This window comes from Anas acuta, chromosome 10 (assembly GCF_963932015.1).
Source record: "Anas acuta chromosome 10, bAnaAcu1.1, whole genome shotgun sequence".
NCBI lineage: Eukaryota > Metazoa > Chordata > Aves > Anseriformes > Anatidae > Anas > Anas acuta.
Genome location: NC_088988.1, coordinates 18981465 through 18997582, shown reverse-complemented (window position 1 = coordinate 18997582; position 16118 = coordinate 18981465). Strand labels below are relative to the sequence as shown.

Here is a 16118-nt window from a genome sequence, read left to right as displayed (position 1 = left end):
TGAAAACTCCTTATAAAATTCTTCTGTCTCTGTGCAGTCCAGCTTACTTGTCAGCCTCTGACACTTAGTGAGACCAGAAGAGCTCTCAGGAAGCCCCACAAGGTACGCTAGCATCTAACATTGTCCTTTTTTTATAGGAGTTTAGGTGTAACATCTACCAAAACACTTCACAGATCTGGCAGAAACATTCTGATCAAGATAGGAATGGACATTTGCATTTATGCTAGAAATGTCTTTACTGTAATTAACACCTCTGTGCAGGTATGCAGAAGATTTCTTGGAATGAACAAACATATTCCAACTCATGGAGTCCCTCTCCACAGTATTTTTTTTATTTTTATTTTTGCCTAGGATACAAGCCACTGGGAAGGCTCAAAACTCTCATTGGCCAAAACTAATTCCAAGCATTTGTAACTTTTAAAAAGCAAGGTTAATCCATTCCAAAATACCATATCAACTATACCAGTCTTGACTGTTGCTTCCTCACTGTATTAAAAAATGTGTTGGAGTTGATAAGTACAAACTGATGCAAGCTGCTCTTGTGAAACCCAAGAACTATTTGATTTAAGGAGTGCACAATGTCAGTAGAGTTCATGAAGCCACAGGCCCATCATAAAGACAGAGTTATAAGACAACTTAGATGCCCAGGCTGCTCAGTCATGTGAACAGAAGTCAGCGTAAGTTTTACTAACTGGTGTTGTTTTTGGAATTCATGGTCAATGAAGAAAATAGAAGCTTCTTCCTTCAGCAAACGCTTTCCAGTATATTAGTCATACTTTCACAGGAACCTCAGTTAAGTCGCTTATTTGAATGACATTGCTGATCTTCAAGCACCGTTAGAAGCTGAATCTTCTTTTACAGTAGCAGTCTGCTCCTCATACTTGTTACAGGATTGCCTGGCACACTTGGGGCACTTCAGACATAAGCCTGCAAGACACATTTTAAGCCTAGGTCTCTGTCTCAAGAGGCTTGCAATTCAAAGGTCATGGCAGTAACCTGTAATAGCAACACTACAGGGAAAATGGGAATTATACGTGTTATACAAGAAATCACCAGGAGAGCCCTGCTACAGCACAAAGAAAGGTATTAAGAACAGTAAAACAAAACCAACCTCGACAAGGATTTCCAGCGGACTTCCCTTCTTCCAGGGCACAATGCCCTTGAGAATAAAATCCACTACTTTAGAATTTCTCAATACTTCTCCCACAAAATTAATCACTTTATCCAGTGTATCAAACCTCTTCTCTATCTTTGCCAGCCTCTCCTTATGCTTCAAGGCATCTAGCTGGGCCGTTTTCATCAATTTCAACACTTCTGAGCATATGCTCTGGATATCAGCCTGGTGAGGACTGTCCAATAGCTTTAGTCCTTTTTTCATTTCATCTGGCTCATCAGGAGCTGCTCGTGATACCGTTAGCTTGTTAATGCCTTTTTCTACATCATCAATGCCTTTGTTAACTCGCTGCAGTTTGCCTGTCAGGTCTTCTTGGAAATGCAACAGTTTGTCCATCTTTTCGTTCAAGAGACTCAATTTTTTATCCATCGTACTTAAGCTGTTCACTTTTGTAGGCTGTAACTTGGTCAGGGCATTTCCCTCTGCAACATCCAAGCAACCCGCAGACATTCTGTCCAGACAGCAGGATGTCAGATAGATTAGGCTGGCTTTTCATTAATCATAAATTAGAAAATGAGGGTCTGAAAGTTCATCTTCTTTTGCTATTCCTATTCCAGACAACCTCACTTACTGGAGTCAGCAGAGCGTATCATTAGATAGCTATTGCACAAAAGATTTATTTCTGTGTTATCTATTTCTTACTGCATGCTTTCAATGACGGAGGTAATTTGGCACCAGACTAAATTTTCTTGGGCCTCCTTGACGTCACAAGACCATTTAAAATTCTTTCTCAAGTGGCTGTTGATAGGCGAGCATCTTAGCAATCACCAATGCCTGAGCAGACCTCTGTAGGGAGAAACACTTTTCATGACCAGTTTTAGTTCTGTGAAAAGAACTTGCTAGAGCATTTCTCCTCATTAAACAGAGCAAATAGAAAAGTAAGTTTGGTGGCCTCGTGCTAAGGCTTGGAAGAGTTCAGCTTTCCAACACAGAGGCAGAATATGCAACATAGACACAAGCTGTACTCACTAGGTTGGCTGTCACTTGAATTTAAAAATAGAGTACAATGACAAGGATCTGAAATGCGTATCTAGCACCAGCATGTCTTTGTCAACTGAAACTTCTAAAATTAAATCTTTCTCCCAGGCTCTGAAAGTGAACCAAGTGAAAAATCAGAGCAAGCGTCCAACTGTTTGCAACAAAATTATGAAATCATAGGTCTGATTTCACAGATTTGTTTCTGACTTGCTTTCACTTCTGAATTACATTAGCGTGTCTCCAACAAAAATTACGATCGTGATTTTTGAAAATTACTAAAAAGTCAAAAAAGTGAGAAGTGCCTTTTCACTGTTGCACGTGTGTAGAGCAAGGAGGAAAAGCACCACGGAAAAATCAGAGCAGCAAGAGACCTGGTGTGAACCACATCAAAGCCACAGGTTTTGTAATACGAAGCATCCCTTTGCCTCCAAGCTCTTCCTCACTTTTCAGAAAGGGTGTATGGGAAGAAGTTGTAATTCTTACAGTGACTTTTCTGTATAAGACATTCTAGAATTTAAAATCCTTCTGCACACTGCGGAGTCAGTAGTATCAGCATTAAAATTACCCTCTCAAGGTGTTAAGTCCTTGCCATTTCTGTGAGAGAACGTGTTTATCTGCACAAGAAAAACATTGCGGTAGGACTACTTAAAGCCAGCACGCGATTAGAGGCAATCTGGCACTTCTGCAATGTTTAGAGGCCACTAACCAGTTTTGCAAATGACACAAAGAGCTCTAAGACTTCGATTGTTTATTACTGTCAATATATATTGGTCTGAATACCAAGAAATTACTTCAGAAGAAAACGTGGCCTGTGAAAATTGACGGGAGTTGGCCATTTCATGCCACGTCACTTTTAATCCAAAAGATATTGTCAGTGGTACTTTCACAGTGGTCTGGGATAGTATGGCACAAGTTTTATGATACCCCATCAGCAGATTGTGGAGATTCTCCCCTTCCTGATACTACTGTACATCTAAAGCTTTATCACAAGATATTTAGGAGCAGAAGAGAACTAATTGCTGGGCTGCACGAACTCACAACGTAACATTTGTCAGCATTATATCAGGTCCCAGCTAATAAGTGAAATTGCATTTTTACTATGTTGAAAGAAACTGAGAGGAGGGAAACAAGTGTTACGGGGCAGTAGCAGATATGGAAGTTTTCAGAACAAAATAGAACTCTACTGTGTAAGCTACAGGAATTGTTTTTTCTTCCTCTCTTTTTCTCTCCTACAAATAAACTAGATTCTAGAGCCACCTGCTTTCCATTCAGGACCATGCTTAAAATACATGTTCAGTTTTACATGATTACGAGGTGATACTTTTTTCTGCAGTCGAAATCCAAGGAAGGTTACTAAGTTTAAGAAATGATTAATGCTGAAGAGAGACACTCTCAAGTCTTTCAATACTAAAAGAAAAAGCCTGTTGCAGATCACTGTGTACCCACCCTTACACTGCACAGAAAAGTGCGGTTACTGTAAGAAATGCATTAGCCTATTAAACTCACTTTTTCTTTGTGAGGACCTATTGCTTATAATGAAATTTTGCACTTAGTACATATGCTGCTTCATCTCCAATACCTCCCAAATTACATCCGAGGAGCATGAATTGTTAGGTGAGTAATGAATACCAGGGACTCCCACAGGACCTTGGTGCACGGCAGAGCTCTGCTCAGTCACCCCATGCTGTCATTGGCTAAACAAACTGGTGAGCCACATGAGTCCATCACAGTCTGGATCTAAATTTAGAATAAAGTTTTCTTATTATAATTGGTCTCCTGTTGATTTCTGCTTGTTTCTTTCCAGATAACAAAAAAAATGAGCAGTGTGATCTGGAGTGTGTAGGCAACTGACTCCATTCCATGAAGAGTTGAACTGAAATGAACCTGTAGGATACCTTTAAAATATCTCCAAGCTATCAACTATCTCGGGAGTGCCAGAAAAAAGAAACACAGATGCTGGAGAACCAGAACTGCAAGCGACCTTCAACTGATGGTGCCAAAGAGTCTTCTATTCTCAAGAGGGAAATGAGAGTTTATTCCACTTTGGCTTCAGCCCCACACACACTCCCAGTTGTGAAAGACTGATGCCAAACAAGAGAAACATTAACATTCAACACAAAGGATGGTTTAAGAATCCAGGACACGGCAGCTCAGTTCTGATCGCTCCTTGCTAGCTCTCACCCAAAGGAATGAAAAAAAAAAGATAAGCCGTAGGAAAAAAGATGAAGCAAAGGGGGAAAACAAAAATCTACAGCATGTACTAAAGTGATACCAGAGGCTTATGTCCCAAACAAGAAATGTCACAGAGGTTAAAACCAGCTGCTCCAACAGATCATCTCATTAGATTATTGCACTGCTTCCAGCAACACAGTAAAACTGGAAGTGACTGAAAATACACAGGTAAAAAGGAAAAAGAAAAGCTTTTTAAGGTCTAAACAAAGCCAAAGCTTTATAGAGAACGTGGACTTTGGGAGAAGTTTGCAATGGTTGCAATGCAACAGAATTCTAAGGAGACAAAGAACTAAAGGTGGTAAACGCTAGGACTTTACAAAAAGCAAAAGACAGAAGACAACCTCAAAATCTGGCTACATTTGCTAAATGCTACTCAGGCAAAAAAAATACTAATAAATATCCTTTACATATTCAGCAACCAGCTGGCAACTTTTTCAAGTTATGCTGAAAATCTACTTAATTTACATGTAGTTGCTGCAGCTTACAAACATGCAATTTTCCACCCAGCAAATGAAGAGCTAAGCTTCAGGGTACTTAAACTTTTGAAAAATTAAGCCCTACACCAGTGAGTAATTTCTCACAAGCAGCGTGCTTCCAAGACACATAAATATAATAAAGCACATCCACAGAGAAATGGTACAGCAAGATACCAATTCTCATGACATATGGCAAGCCCTGAAGTAGGCTTCAGCTTTAATTTAGAGGAATAACTTCCAAAATCAAAATATGCCATACAGTCTGGCTAAGTCTGCCTGGTCCAATAGTTGGGTTTCCTGCTGAGATCAGACAAAAGATCTCCATCTGCCATGTTTGGTGGTGAACTCGGAACTGGCCCACACCTGCTTTAGAAGGCCAAGAACCTGACATTTAACACATTACTCACGTCAGCTGTTGGTTGAAATCCACTTGCACAGTAAAAGTGTCTATAAAACACTATCAGTCTCCCCAAGTGACCCTGGCATAATAAATTTAAATATTGCTCAGTGTACAAGAGTTCAACTTTATGGTGGTATCACATCAACTAAGCTATAATATTAATTATATAAATGTCTTTTTCCTTTTTCTGTACATTTAATGACAAAACTGTTAACACAGTAAATTCGGAAACACTCTTGCCAATCCTGCCTTCTTCCTTTTTTATTCCTTTTTAAAAGGAAAATAAAAGGAGTCTAAGTAGAACACTCATAGGCAGTGGCACAGCTATGGACAGGTTAATGAAACCGAGATCATGTTTATTATTTTAATGCATCTCTGTCAAGCAGCTGACAGCAGATAGCTGAACAGATCAATTATGACATTTCACTAACATCAAAGTGACAAGATTTCTAGATAATACTGTTTACCATTTGCCCACATGGCTTAACAAGAGCCTTTAAGTTCTTCCTCCAGGTTACTTTCCTCTCAGGAGACCAAGAGAGCACCTGTTGCCTGCTCACATTTATTCAGTTGACCCCAAGCTCATTCTCACCACCAGAACTGTTACCCACAGAAACAGCATTAAGAAGCTGTCTCATTTTCTTGCCAACTATTTTTTTTCTTATCCAAACAGGTAATAAAATATTTTATCAGCCTGGATAGAAGGCTGGTCATTGGCAATGTTTCCCTGGTATTGTGGTAATGATTCTCACTCCTCCTTCTTCAACAAAGAGCTCTCTGTAAACCAGAGAAGTCCTGCTGTGGTTCTGCTCTCCCTGAATTTCAGTAATATTACACAAAATGCTGACAGTTCCTTGCAAAGCCTGCTGATTCAAATGATCTGCCATCAAAGCTACCCTTGGATTTGAGAAGCAAACTGGCTCTCATTTACAACACGCTTTCTCACTATTAATGTGAGCTCAACAGAGAGCCCTAAGGCACCTTTTATATCTACCAAAAGCTACTGTGTCTACAGTAGTTTGCTCAGGTACAAGTAATTTTAAGTCAGTAGGAATGCACTGAAACACAGAAGGGTAGCCTCGGTTGTGCAATAAGGCCCACAGAAATAAAACCAGCAAAAGCAAATTCTTCCCGCTAAAGTAGGAAGATAGGCCCCTCTCTCTCTCATCTCTGTTGCCTAAGGGTTACTTCTAGGCAGTCAACTTTTCATAGGAAGGCCTTGCATTATCCAGAGTTTGTTCTAAAGCACACTGAAACTGGTACAATTATTCTTACTGACTTCAAATTTCACTGCCTTTCAATCAGATCCCTCAAAAGTCTCTGCCAGCAACATGTGATTTCGTTAGAGAAGATGGAAATCACTGAACTGCACTGTTTGATGTTGTTTTTTGTTCCCTTCCTACTTTGGAAGATTTTTTTCAAATATTTTTTTTACAAGTTTGAAAAATTGCCACAAAAATGCACTCAGAGCTATACTAACTTACTAATTTATAATAATTGTTTTCAACTTCATCAATGTAACAACTAACAACTGCTGCAAGAATATATCTGAGTTTTTCCCTTCACTCCTCCACTCATTTTTCCAAGTTAAGAGGCAATAATACCGATCCCACAGCTACTTGTCTGCCCTTCACAGTTGACTTAAGTATGATCACCTCGAGCACAATTTTACATCGCACTGGATTAAGTGTTTGAAAAGCAAAACCCATGAGCACAACGTTATGTCAGGCTGCACTGGAAGCAGGTGAATGAAGTGTTTGTGGCCAGCTACACAAGGGGCAGCTTTACCCAGAACAGCCCCCAAGCCCCTCACAAACCATTTGGCCGGACTTGAGGGTGCTTTGGCTGCTGATGTACTTTCAGAAAGTTCTCCCAAAGGCAGCTTGCACAACTGTTTCAGGCCTTGTGCAATCCAGAGCCCCAGTTATTCTTTCTATCACATTTCCATCTGACCATTGTGGTACAGCAAACATCAGGTACTACGCTCGGTGGTCCTAGCTAATAACGTTCTTTATAGGAACCTAAGAGAGGGATTTTTATTTTTAAATAAGGGCACTCCTTGACATTGTTATTATCCTCTAGTAGCCAGAACACCATGTAAAGAAAATTAAAGATCCAGTAAACAGTCATCTCTCCTATACTGAAGTCCATTATGTGCACCTGCTGATCTAGATATCTCTGACATTTTGGTTTGACGTCATTCCCAAACACAGCATTATCTGTTCAACATGATGAACAGTTCATTAGTACATTCAATTAAATCAATAGACTAATGTTTTTTTTATGTGATGTTGCCATAAATAGACAAGAACATCATGCAGCTCCTTCCATATGATGTATTCTGAGCAGCCTTCTGAGCTGCTCTGTTTTTAATCTTATAAATTATATCAAAAAATAATATTCTAGTGTTGGGCATATTAGATCCACTATGTAACAGTAAATTAATCTGTGGCTTTGCAACAAAATTGTACCTGTTGAGATTTGTAGAAATTTTGTCATTTTCTCTAGCTGTACCAGAACTTTGTTTATTAGTATTTATTTAGTTCATTTACTTCATTGGCTCTTTAAGGAACTAATATGATAACAAATACAAACTCTTTAAGAAAGTCCATTAGAGCTATCATTAAGCAAGGCATGAGACAATCCCTTCTTCAAATTTTTGAAAGTAGTCTTTACAAAGAAAAAAAAATCTGATAGTTTCCCATGCAAAACAACCCTTGAAATTTAATTATTTTTTTAATTTATTTTAAACATTACTTGAAAATTATTATATATACATGGCATACTTTTTAAGGTTGAATAAGTTCATTTTTTGCTTCTATCTGGATGGTAATGGTAATTCTCAGCCAGTAAAAAAAAAAAGAAGATAAATATGCAGGCAAACTGAAGAAAACAAATAGTGTTTTCCCCAGACTCCCTGCCACTATAGCAACTGAAACCTAACTCCACAGATAGCCTTAAAACACTGATGGATAGGTTACAATAGTGGAAAACTAGATCCCTATATCCTGTTCCACCAGAATGTCATCTCTCTTCTTGTTTTGTAGTCTGTTGGTCAGTAGTAACTTTCTGGACACAGATGCACTTTTACTTAATTTCCTCAGATCCTTGCCCAGTAGGGTTCTGATATCAAAACTTTTACATAGTAGCACAGAATACGCATTACTGAGTTATTGAGCACATGGTGTTCAAGCTGCCTGCACTGCTTTTACCACAGGTTAAGTGGCTTGATGCAGAATTTGGCTCCTCATGAAACTGTCTCAGCATGAGCCTGCCTGACAGATTCATTGTCTTGCAACTCCAAGACATACGATAACTACAGCAAAAAGCTGTAACAACTGACCTTCACGTAATTTGAATGGCAGTCTGGCACCCTACTCTACAAATATACCACTTGGAACACAAGTTTAATGTGTCAAGACTCTCACAAAAATAAATTTATTTACTAAGGCAAAGCCTACACTCGGCATTTCAGAGGTACCTCCTTGACATCAGCAGGTGGTTTGCAAGCAGACAGACTGTACAATTTGGCCACGCATATCAAACAGACCCAGCACTTTACAAACAGCACAGAAACCAATACTGTCCCATCCAGTAAATTTTCACTTTCAAACCGAGGTCACAACAAAACACTTACCGTAAATCTCTTTACATAATCAGAAACACAAAATCCTCCCATGCTTAAACGAAGGGATCTGTGCAGAGAAGATTCTTGATACAAAGTTCCCATCTTTTTTGGCTTGTGTGGTGGTCTCCCATGTACCCTAAAGCCTTTTAGGCTTGAATAAAGCTGCACAGCCTCCCTAGATCTTGCTAGAATTCTGCTTCTGTGATAAACTAGGCATTTCATCTTATCTAACACTACACCAGGCATTTCAATCATTTCACTTCCTTATCAGCAGCACTAAGTTCTATCTGCATCCCAGCAGCTCACTTCCTGAATTACTGATAAGAGCTACTGTAAGGCACGGAAACAACATAACAGCAGATGACAGCCAAATCTCCTGAAGTCACTGAAGAGTCCCCTCTTTGCATTTGTCTGTTCCTTAAGTCAATTTTGCCCAGTCTAACTTAGCTATAGCGGTAACTTACAGAAAGAATGTTTCAGCTAGGCAGCGACGGGAGTTATCTGACTGCTTTCCATTTGTTCAGTAATACATCATTTGCTTTAATAACATGATTATACATATGAGTATTTTTTTCATTTCACATTTCTTAAGCTATACCATAGGAACAAAAGGAACAAACAAATGGACAAAAGAGGACGCATATTCATCCTCCATTAGAATTCAGATAGCTGTTTATGATTTCAGGCAGCATTTCTACAGTCTGACACTACATGCAGAGCCATTCACTTCAGTTTGTAAAATACCTTATGGCCAAACAATGTGCTGTCACACAAGTGTACATTGCCTTGAAGTCCATGTAGGCACGACGTCTGTGATCCCGTAAATTTAGAATATCCTTTTAAAATTTTTCTACCCAACGTTACATTAATAAGCAGCCATAACGCACCCGAACATTGCTCCTCATGCATTTGGTCCTTACCTAATTGCTTTTTATTTTGCCTAGGGTAAAATATACTTTTTTTTTTCTTTTAATACTGGTCTCAGCTATAAAATTATGTCAGTGGAGTACAAATGTACAAAGACAATAGATACCAAGATACTGAATGATCTAAGAAGGAAAGTAAGTTCTAGAGATGTCAGAGTAAGCCTGCTTACAGTTTTCATCTGTGCTGTGCCTGCATTTCCCACTGTCAACAAGCTGCAGTAAAATTAGCTCTATTTTATTACTACTTCCAAGTGATCTCCCATTAACCTAATTCACATCAGGCACTGGTACACAAGTACAGCTACTCACAAAGGACCAGTGATTTTTGCACCGATGGACAAGCAAGCCCAGAAATATCCGAGCTTAGCATGGGCCAAGCCTTCCCTTACTAAATCATAATAAAATTTTGTTTTACCACAGGGTGAGTGCACATCAGTTCTCCTCTAAAATAAACAGGCAAGCAATGGAGAGAAGATACTGTACCTTTATCATTACGATCTAAGAGATGTCAGGTCCAGAAGGGTGGGTATAGATCTGGCTACCCTTCTCACAGCAAAAACAAGTGCTTCGTTTCCACTTGGGGTTGTATAGCAAGCTGACCAATATCCTGTTAAAAAAATAAATAAATACAGAAAAAAAAAAAAGTGAATTAGGATGATTGAGTAACTCACAGGGCAACAGCCAGAGATGAGATGGCCATGCTTAGTGTGCTGAAACTTTTTTTTTTTTTTAAACTGCTGGACAAGGCAGTTTAAATTTAAAATTTAAACTTAAAATTTATTAGGCCATTCAACAACAAGTGAAAAGGCCAGGGGTTGCCTGGGGTACAGGATAATTTGACTGCAGCCCACAGAGGTGAGGTAGTTCTACCAAAAAGTTAGTAGCCTGACATGCTGGTATGTGACACAGGCAACCTGAGGCTGCCTGAGACACCAGCCTTAAACCTCCAGAAATCTGAGGCCCATTTCCACTGCCAGACTCCTGAATAAATTTTAACTTGAGCTCTGTGCTTTGCCTTTTTCACCTGTAAGACTGAGCTGAACCCTTCCTAGCTTCCAGAACGTTTTTAGAGCTTTAGAATCTATTATTACTGTTCCCCACTTTTACAAGGCAGAACCAACCCAAGAATTCTAGGTCAAAACTGCCCCAAAATGTTAGGACACACCAGCTGGCTCCATATAGTGGTACAGGAAAAAGTTAGGACTTCCATGCAGTAATGAGTAATGCTGCTGAGATATTGTGCCTGGATATGGCGAGACTGTTACAGGGTTTATGGAAGCACTTAGAGCAGTATTCCTAGGATATGGAACTACAGCTATTCAAAAGGTGTAGAGCTTTAATACATGAGTCCAGAGATGTCTATGTCCAGGGGAAAAACAAAAGTGTTTTTATAACTTTTTCCAATGGCACAAATAATCATGTCGTTACTCCAGATTTTATCAAGAGGTGATATTACTTAACATGGCAGCAGAGGCATGTACAGCATGTAAGTGGCACGCCATGGAGGAAAGCTTGCATGACAAAGAGAATCCTTTAGGAAATTTGGCAAGTAGTCCGGAACAAGCAATGCTCAGCCTGCAACCTTCCATTAGCAGATCTAAATACGGAACTGTAGTATAAAACAACACCTTCCTGCAGTATTTTTATTAATTATAACTAAGAATATAATTATTATGATAAGCTTTACTAGCTTTGCTTTTTCTCTATTTCATCTTTTGAAAAAAAAAATGATCTTTTTTCATCTCCATTGTCGTTTCATATCTTATGACTGTGCTTTCAGAAAGGTATCAAAAGCAACAAAACAGCAGCAGCTACAAAATATTCCATCCACAATAAGCAAACAGTCCCATTTTCACAAAACTAAGTGTACTGACATGGCCAGAAAACAGGCAATGGACACAGGGCTACATAATCTGTGATTTTCTTTGATACTACAGAAAAGGCTAGTGGATTTTACACACAAGGAAAAACAGTTTGGTCTCTCACCCTATAAAACACTAAGAGCTAGAGACAAGGAGTGTACTCAGTTCAAATATAGGTATTCTAGTATAGGCTTTGTAGACACCATGAGATGTCATTTACTTATAGAATAAATGCAGAAGTTTTACAAAAATCATGCAAGTAACCGCCACCAAATGAAATAAAGATCAAGGTTAGTTCTTTAACTTTCAGAGCAACTCTTTGAATCTGCTACACTCACACTCCAAAAATCCTTCTTTCCAGCAAATAGAAGTGCTTGACAACTAGATCAGTGCAACTCAGAGCAAAGAACAAGAAAGGAAGAAAAGGTAACATTAAGAGACTTAAGTATTAATAACTTCCCTTCCCTAGCCAGATGCTGACACAATTCCTGCACTAAATACAGTGCAAAATGAAAGGGATCAGCATTTTTAAAGTGACCTCTCTCATCTCCCAGCTTCAGGCTCTGTGAATTATGAGGACGCTCGTTGCTCCACAAACACATCCTACATTCGTGGAATTTATAATCTAAACAACACTCCTTAGCTGAAATTTTCAGTTAACGTGGCAGTTAATACACAGTATCTTTCTTCCTGAAAAAAAATAAAATATAGAAGTTATAGTCCCTAGGGAATTTGCTTTGTACTGTTAAGAGTTACTGTACCACCTCAGTATTTTAAAGCTTTTTTTATCAATATTATTAATCAGGAGCAGGGAACTAGTGACACTGATGCTGCCCAGTTAAACTCACCATGACTATGCCCAAAACATCTACCCAAAGGTTCACAGTCCCCTTCCAAAATAGATTTCCAAACTCTACCCACAACTTACCCTTTCATTACTCTTCCATCCATGCAACGAGCTAGAATTGAATGCCAGCACACAGGACCATTCGCAGGAAAATGCAAACAAAATCAGCAGGGTATTGATATCAGAAATATTCTTTGTGTATCTGATCAGGACACACATTCAGAAGTTTGTGACCGTTTTGTCTGATGATGCATCTTCTAAGAGCAGTCAACTCCTGGTTGTGTCTGTGCCAGCATCAGTGCATTTCTAGAGCTGCTCAGCTTGCAATGGATTAGTAGTAAAGGCCAGGTCTGAAAGCCTCCCCACCTCATTAATATTAATTTTATATTTTAAATCCTAGGTACACACGGACTCATCTCCAAGACTAGAAGGCTCATAAATTATATTCCATTTTTAAACAGGCAGTATTCACTCTTATTGTTTCAGAAGGAAAACACCAGCAGAGACAGCCTTAGGCAGGCAGCTTTCATTTAAAAGAATAGGATCTTCTGGGCTTTATCTTCAGCTCTGCTTTAACCTCATTAGCCCACAGATTTGCACTAGAGTGAATCCAGCCTGCAAAGCACTAGCACAAGTACAACTGCTAGAAGATTTTCATTCTTTCATTACTCTGCTTTTGTTCCATTTACCAAAGCAGGTGGGCATAATGTCTATGGCTGTATAAACTCATGAAAGCCAACTTACATAGTAAATGCTTGAAAAGTAGCTACAACCACCACAAAATCAAACTAAGGAGGCAAAGTGACTCACTATCTTTCTCTCCTGGCAACATGGAAAGGTAATAGTGCAAAGCACACCATATTGCATAGCAAACCTAGCTTTAATCATCTCAAAGAAGGTCCAGAGGAGAACAGATTCAAGCCTTCTCTGTAAGGATGGGGGACATTTGGGGAAAGTGTCTTTTACTTCTGTATAGCACAAACCCTTGTTACACAGGTCAGCCCTACAGGCAGTAACAACTAAGTTCAAGATGCTGAGGCAGAGAGTCTCTGCAGCCTTCTAGTGTCCACTAGTGAAGGAATGCACAGTAAAAACAAGAAGTAGGAATAATTGTTCTATTTTTACCTTATTCTCCTTTGTAAAGCATTTGTCATAACAGATTTACTGCCCAGCAGCTTGTTTTTAACAGGAAATACTACAAAGCGTGGAGAGGTAGCCTTTTGCAAAAACCTGAAACAGAAGAATTCCTCCACTTGCCCTCAAAAAAAAAAAAGCCTAAAATAGTGAGAAGTGCAGATCAAGAAACTCCTGGAAGAAATAAAATGTGATATGCAGGCTGCCACTTGTATTGCATGACAAATTTTATCAAGCTCCCACTTAGCACATGCACTATTGAATGAAGAATTCATTCAATTGACACAACCCTCTCCTACCCTCTTGACCTCTCTGAGGCAGCCACACAGCATAGGTGGCAACTGCAACCTCTAAGTTTAATGTTCTATTAACTAAAGAACACAATTTCTCTGAATAAGGCCCATTAAGTACACATGCACCAAGACTGTGCGTGTAAGGAACATATATACAGAAAACAGATTTTCAGGATTCTTTACATTTGAGTTTGAAATTCAGAAATAAGTATTTTAGATGTATTTTAACTTCGGTGATATGAATTGTTGGACACTCATCTGAAGAACAGTGTCATTAATTAAGTTCAAGATTGTTCTTGAAAAGCTTCTTTTCAGAGTCAATTCAAAATGAAGAAACATACTGCAAAACAGGGATGAACGCTCCCAACACCACTCCCACTGGTGGGGGATCTAGTGCACCTTTCGCATCATGTCTGAATCAGTTCCCCAGTAGCTAATAACCACGAGAAAAGCCCAATAAATGCGCAACCAGGGATATAGATGAGAAAACCCAAACAACATAGAAAAAAAAGATACGCTTTGGAGCATTCATTGGTCATGCTACCTAATTTTTGGGTAAAAAAAAATGAACTGCTCAATTCAGAAAAATTTGAGCAGCACCAATTTTACTCTCTTCTATTATTACAGCACCTCTCCATTCATTTCTCCCTCCTCCCCCAAACTTCTCTTCTTCTTCTCACATCTCTGGAGACCTGAAACCCATGCACCACCTTCTCCCCCATGATACCCCACAGATCTCCATGTATCTGCCATAGTAGCCTTAACACAAAGATGCTTAGTTCTTGTCATTCTACCCTTCTCCAGCTCTGTCTAGCTTAACCTCCATCTCATGCAATTTCCAGTCAAATCCTCTCCATCACCCACACCTTCCTTTCTTTTTCTGCCCTGCCTTTTCCTGACTTGTGTTGTTTCCCCAACCCATTATGTGTCCTGCTCTTTTCCAGGCCCAGCTTTCCTGCCCAGTCACTCTGATCCCTGCCTCCTCCTCATGTAAGGCATGAGCCGCAATTACTTTCCTTCCTTTGGCTATATAAGGAAGCTCCGCTGAAGCTCTTACACTGGCGAATAATGAGAACTGCATGCCTGAGATCCCAGAAATTGGCATTAATGTAATTATTTACACTAACAGCCTCCCAGGGGCCTTTTATGTCACAGGGCTTTTTAGGATTACTGCAGGCAGAAAGAGTACAAGCTGTCAAAAAACCTTTAAGATACTACAGCTTGATCAACAAAAAAGTATTAAATTGACAAGCAGCAAACAACGACTGAATCTGAAATCAATTATCTAATATAAGCACGACACATGTGTCTAAAATACCTGCCATTTTTCTGACTTGCTTAGATTTCCAATGTTCAAATAATACTTTTGTTTCCCAGAAATGCATTTATAATGCAGACATTCAAAGAAGGATGTATTCCCTGCTGTTTGCCATGGTTTTGACATTTACGTAGATGGTAGATGTAGGTTTCTGTTCATTTTTTTCCCTGAAGTCTTTGCAATGTATAACCAATCTAATAAAGATTTTAAGACAAAGCATTTCACAAGATTTATTTTCCTATGCACAAGTGCCACCAGTCTCAAAGTCAAAACTGCTGAACAATACGAATTGTTAAAGTATGTTTCCTCTTGCAAATTCTGAACTCTTCTAACCCTTCTTCCTTCCCCTCCCCAAACTACATGTAGGTGCACCAAAGGAGCTGTATGTAAACGTGAGCTTCACAGTTGCTAAGTAACTCCATGCCAGTAGACAGCATTGTGAATGTTGTCAGCAACACCACAGAAGTTGCCAAATTCATAATCTGGTCAGCGCCAAGAAATGTAAGCCATATACTTTGGATGAGACACTCAGAGCTTCATAAAATGGGCACGAGCAACAATGAAAGAAAATACATTGACAAGCAACTAGATTCATGATTAATCATAAGACACTTCTCTATCAGGACAGTTACTGACTATCCTTGAGAATGCAGCTATTAGTATTTATCTAAATTAGGCTTCTCCATTTCCATTCAGTGACATAAAATGAAACATTTCTCTGCTGTTATCCAGATTCAGTCTGGGTCCCAGCTCCTATCTCCACAGAGTCCAGCCATGCAGCTAATCACTACTAGTGCTCCCATGTGCATGTACACACAAACATACATTCTGTTCCACAAATTCTCCAAAT

The 16118-nt window shown here is 39.2% G+C and overlaps 1 protein-coding gene across 3 annotated transcripts in view; it reads right to left on the bottom strand.

Moving 5' to 3' along the window:
- Positions 1 to 16118, bottom strand: part of MYLK3 (myosin light chain kinase 3) — a 40194-nt gene that overhangs the window by 19030 nt on the left and 5046 nt on the right. Inside the window, exon 2 of one of the 3 annotated variants that reach the window (XM_068693453.1) lies at positions 10298 to 10421. In XM_068693453.1, coding sequence (XP_068549554.1) covers positions 10298 to 10306 — 9 coding nt within the window. In that variant the 5' untranslated portion in view covers positions 10307 to 10421. Of the gene's footprint in view, positions 1 to 1111; positions 1787 to 8897; positions 9092 to 10297; positions 10422 to 16118 lie in introns of those variants that run through there. The other 2 variants (XM_068693450.1, XM_068693449.1) reach the window with 2 other exon arrangements.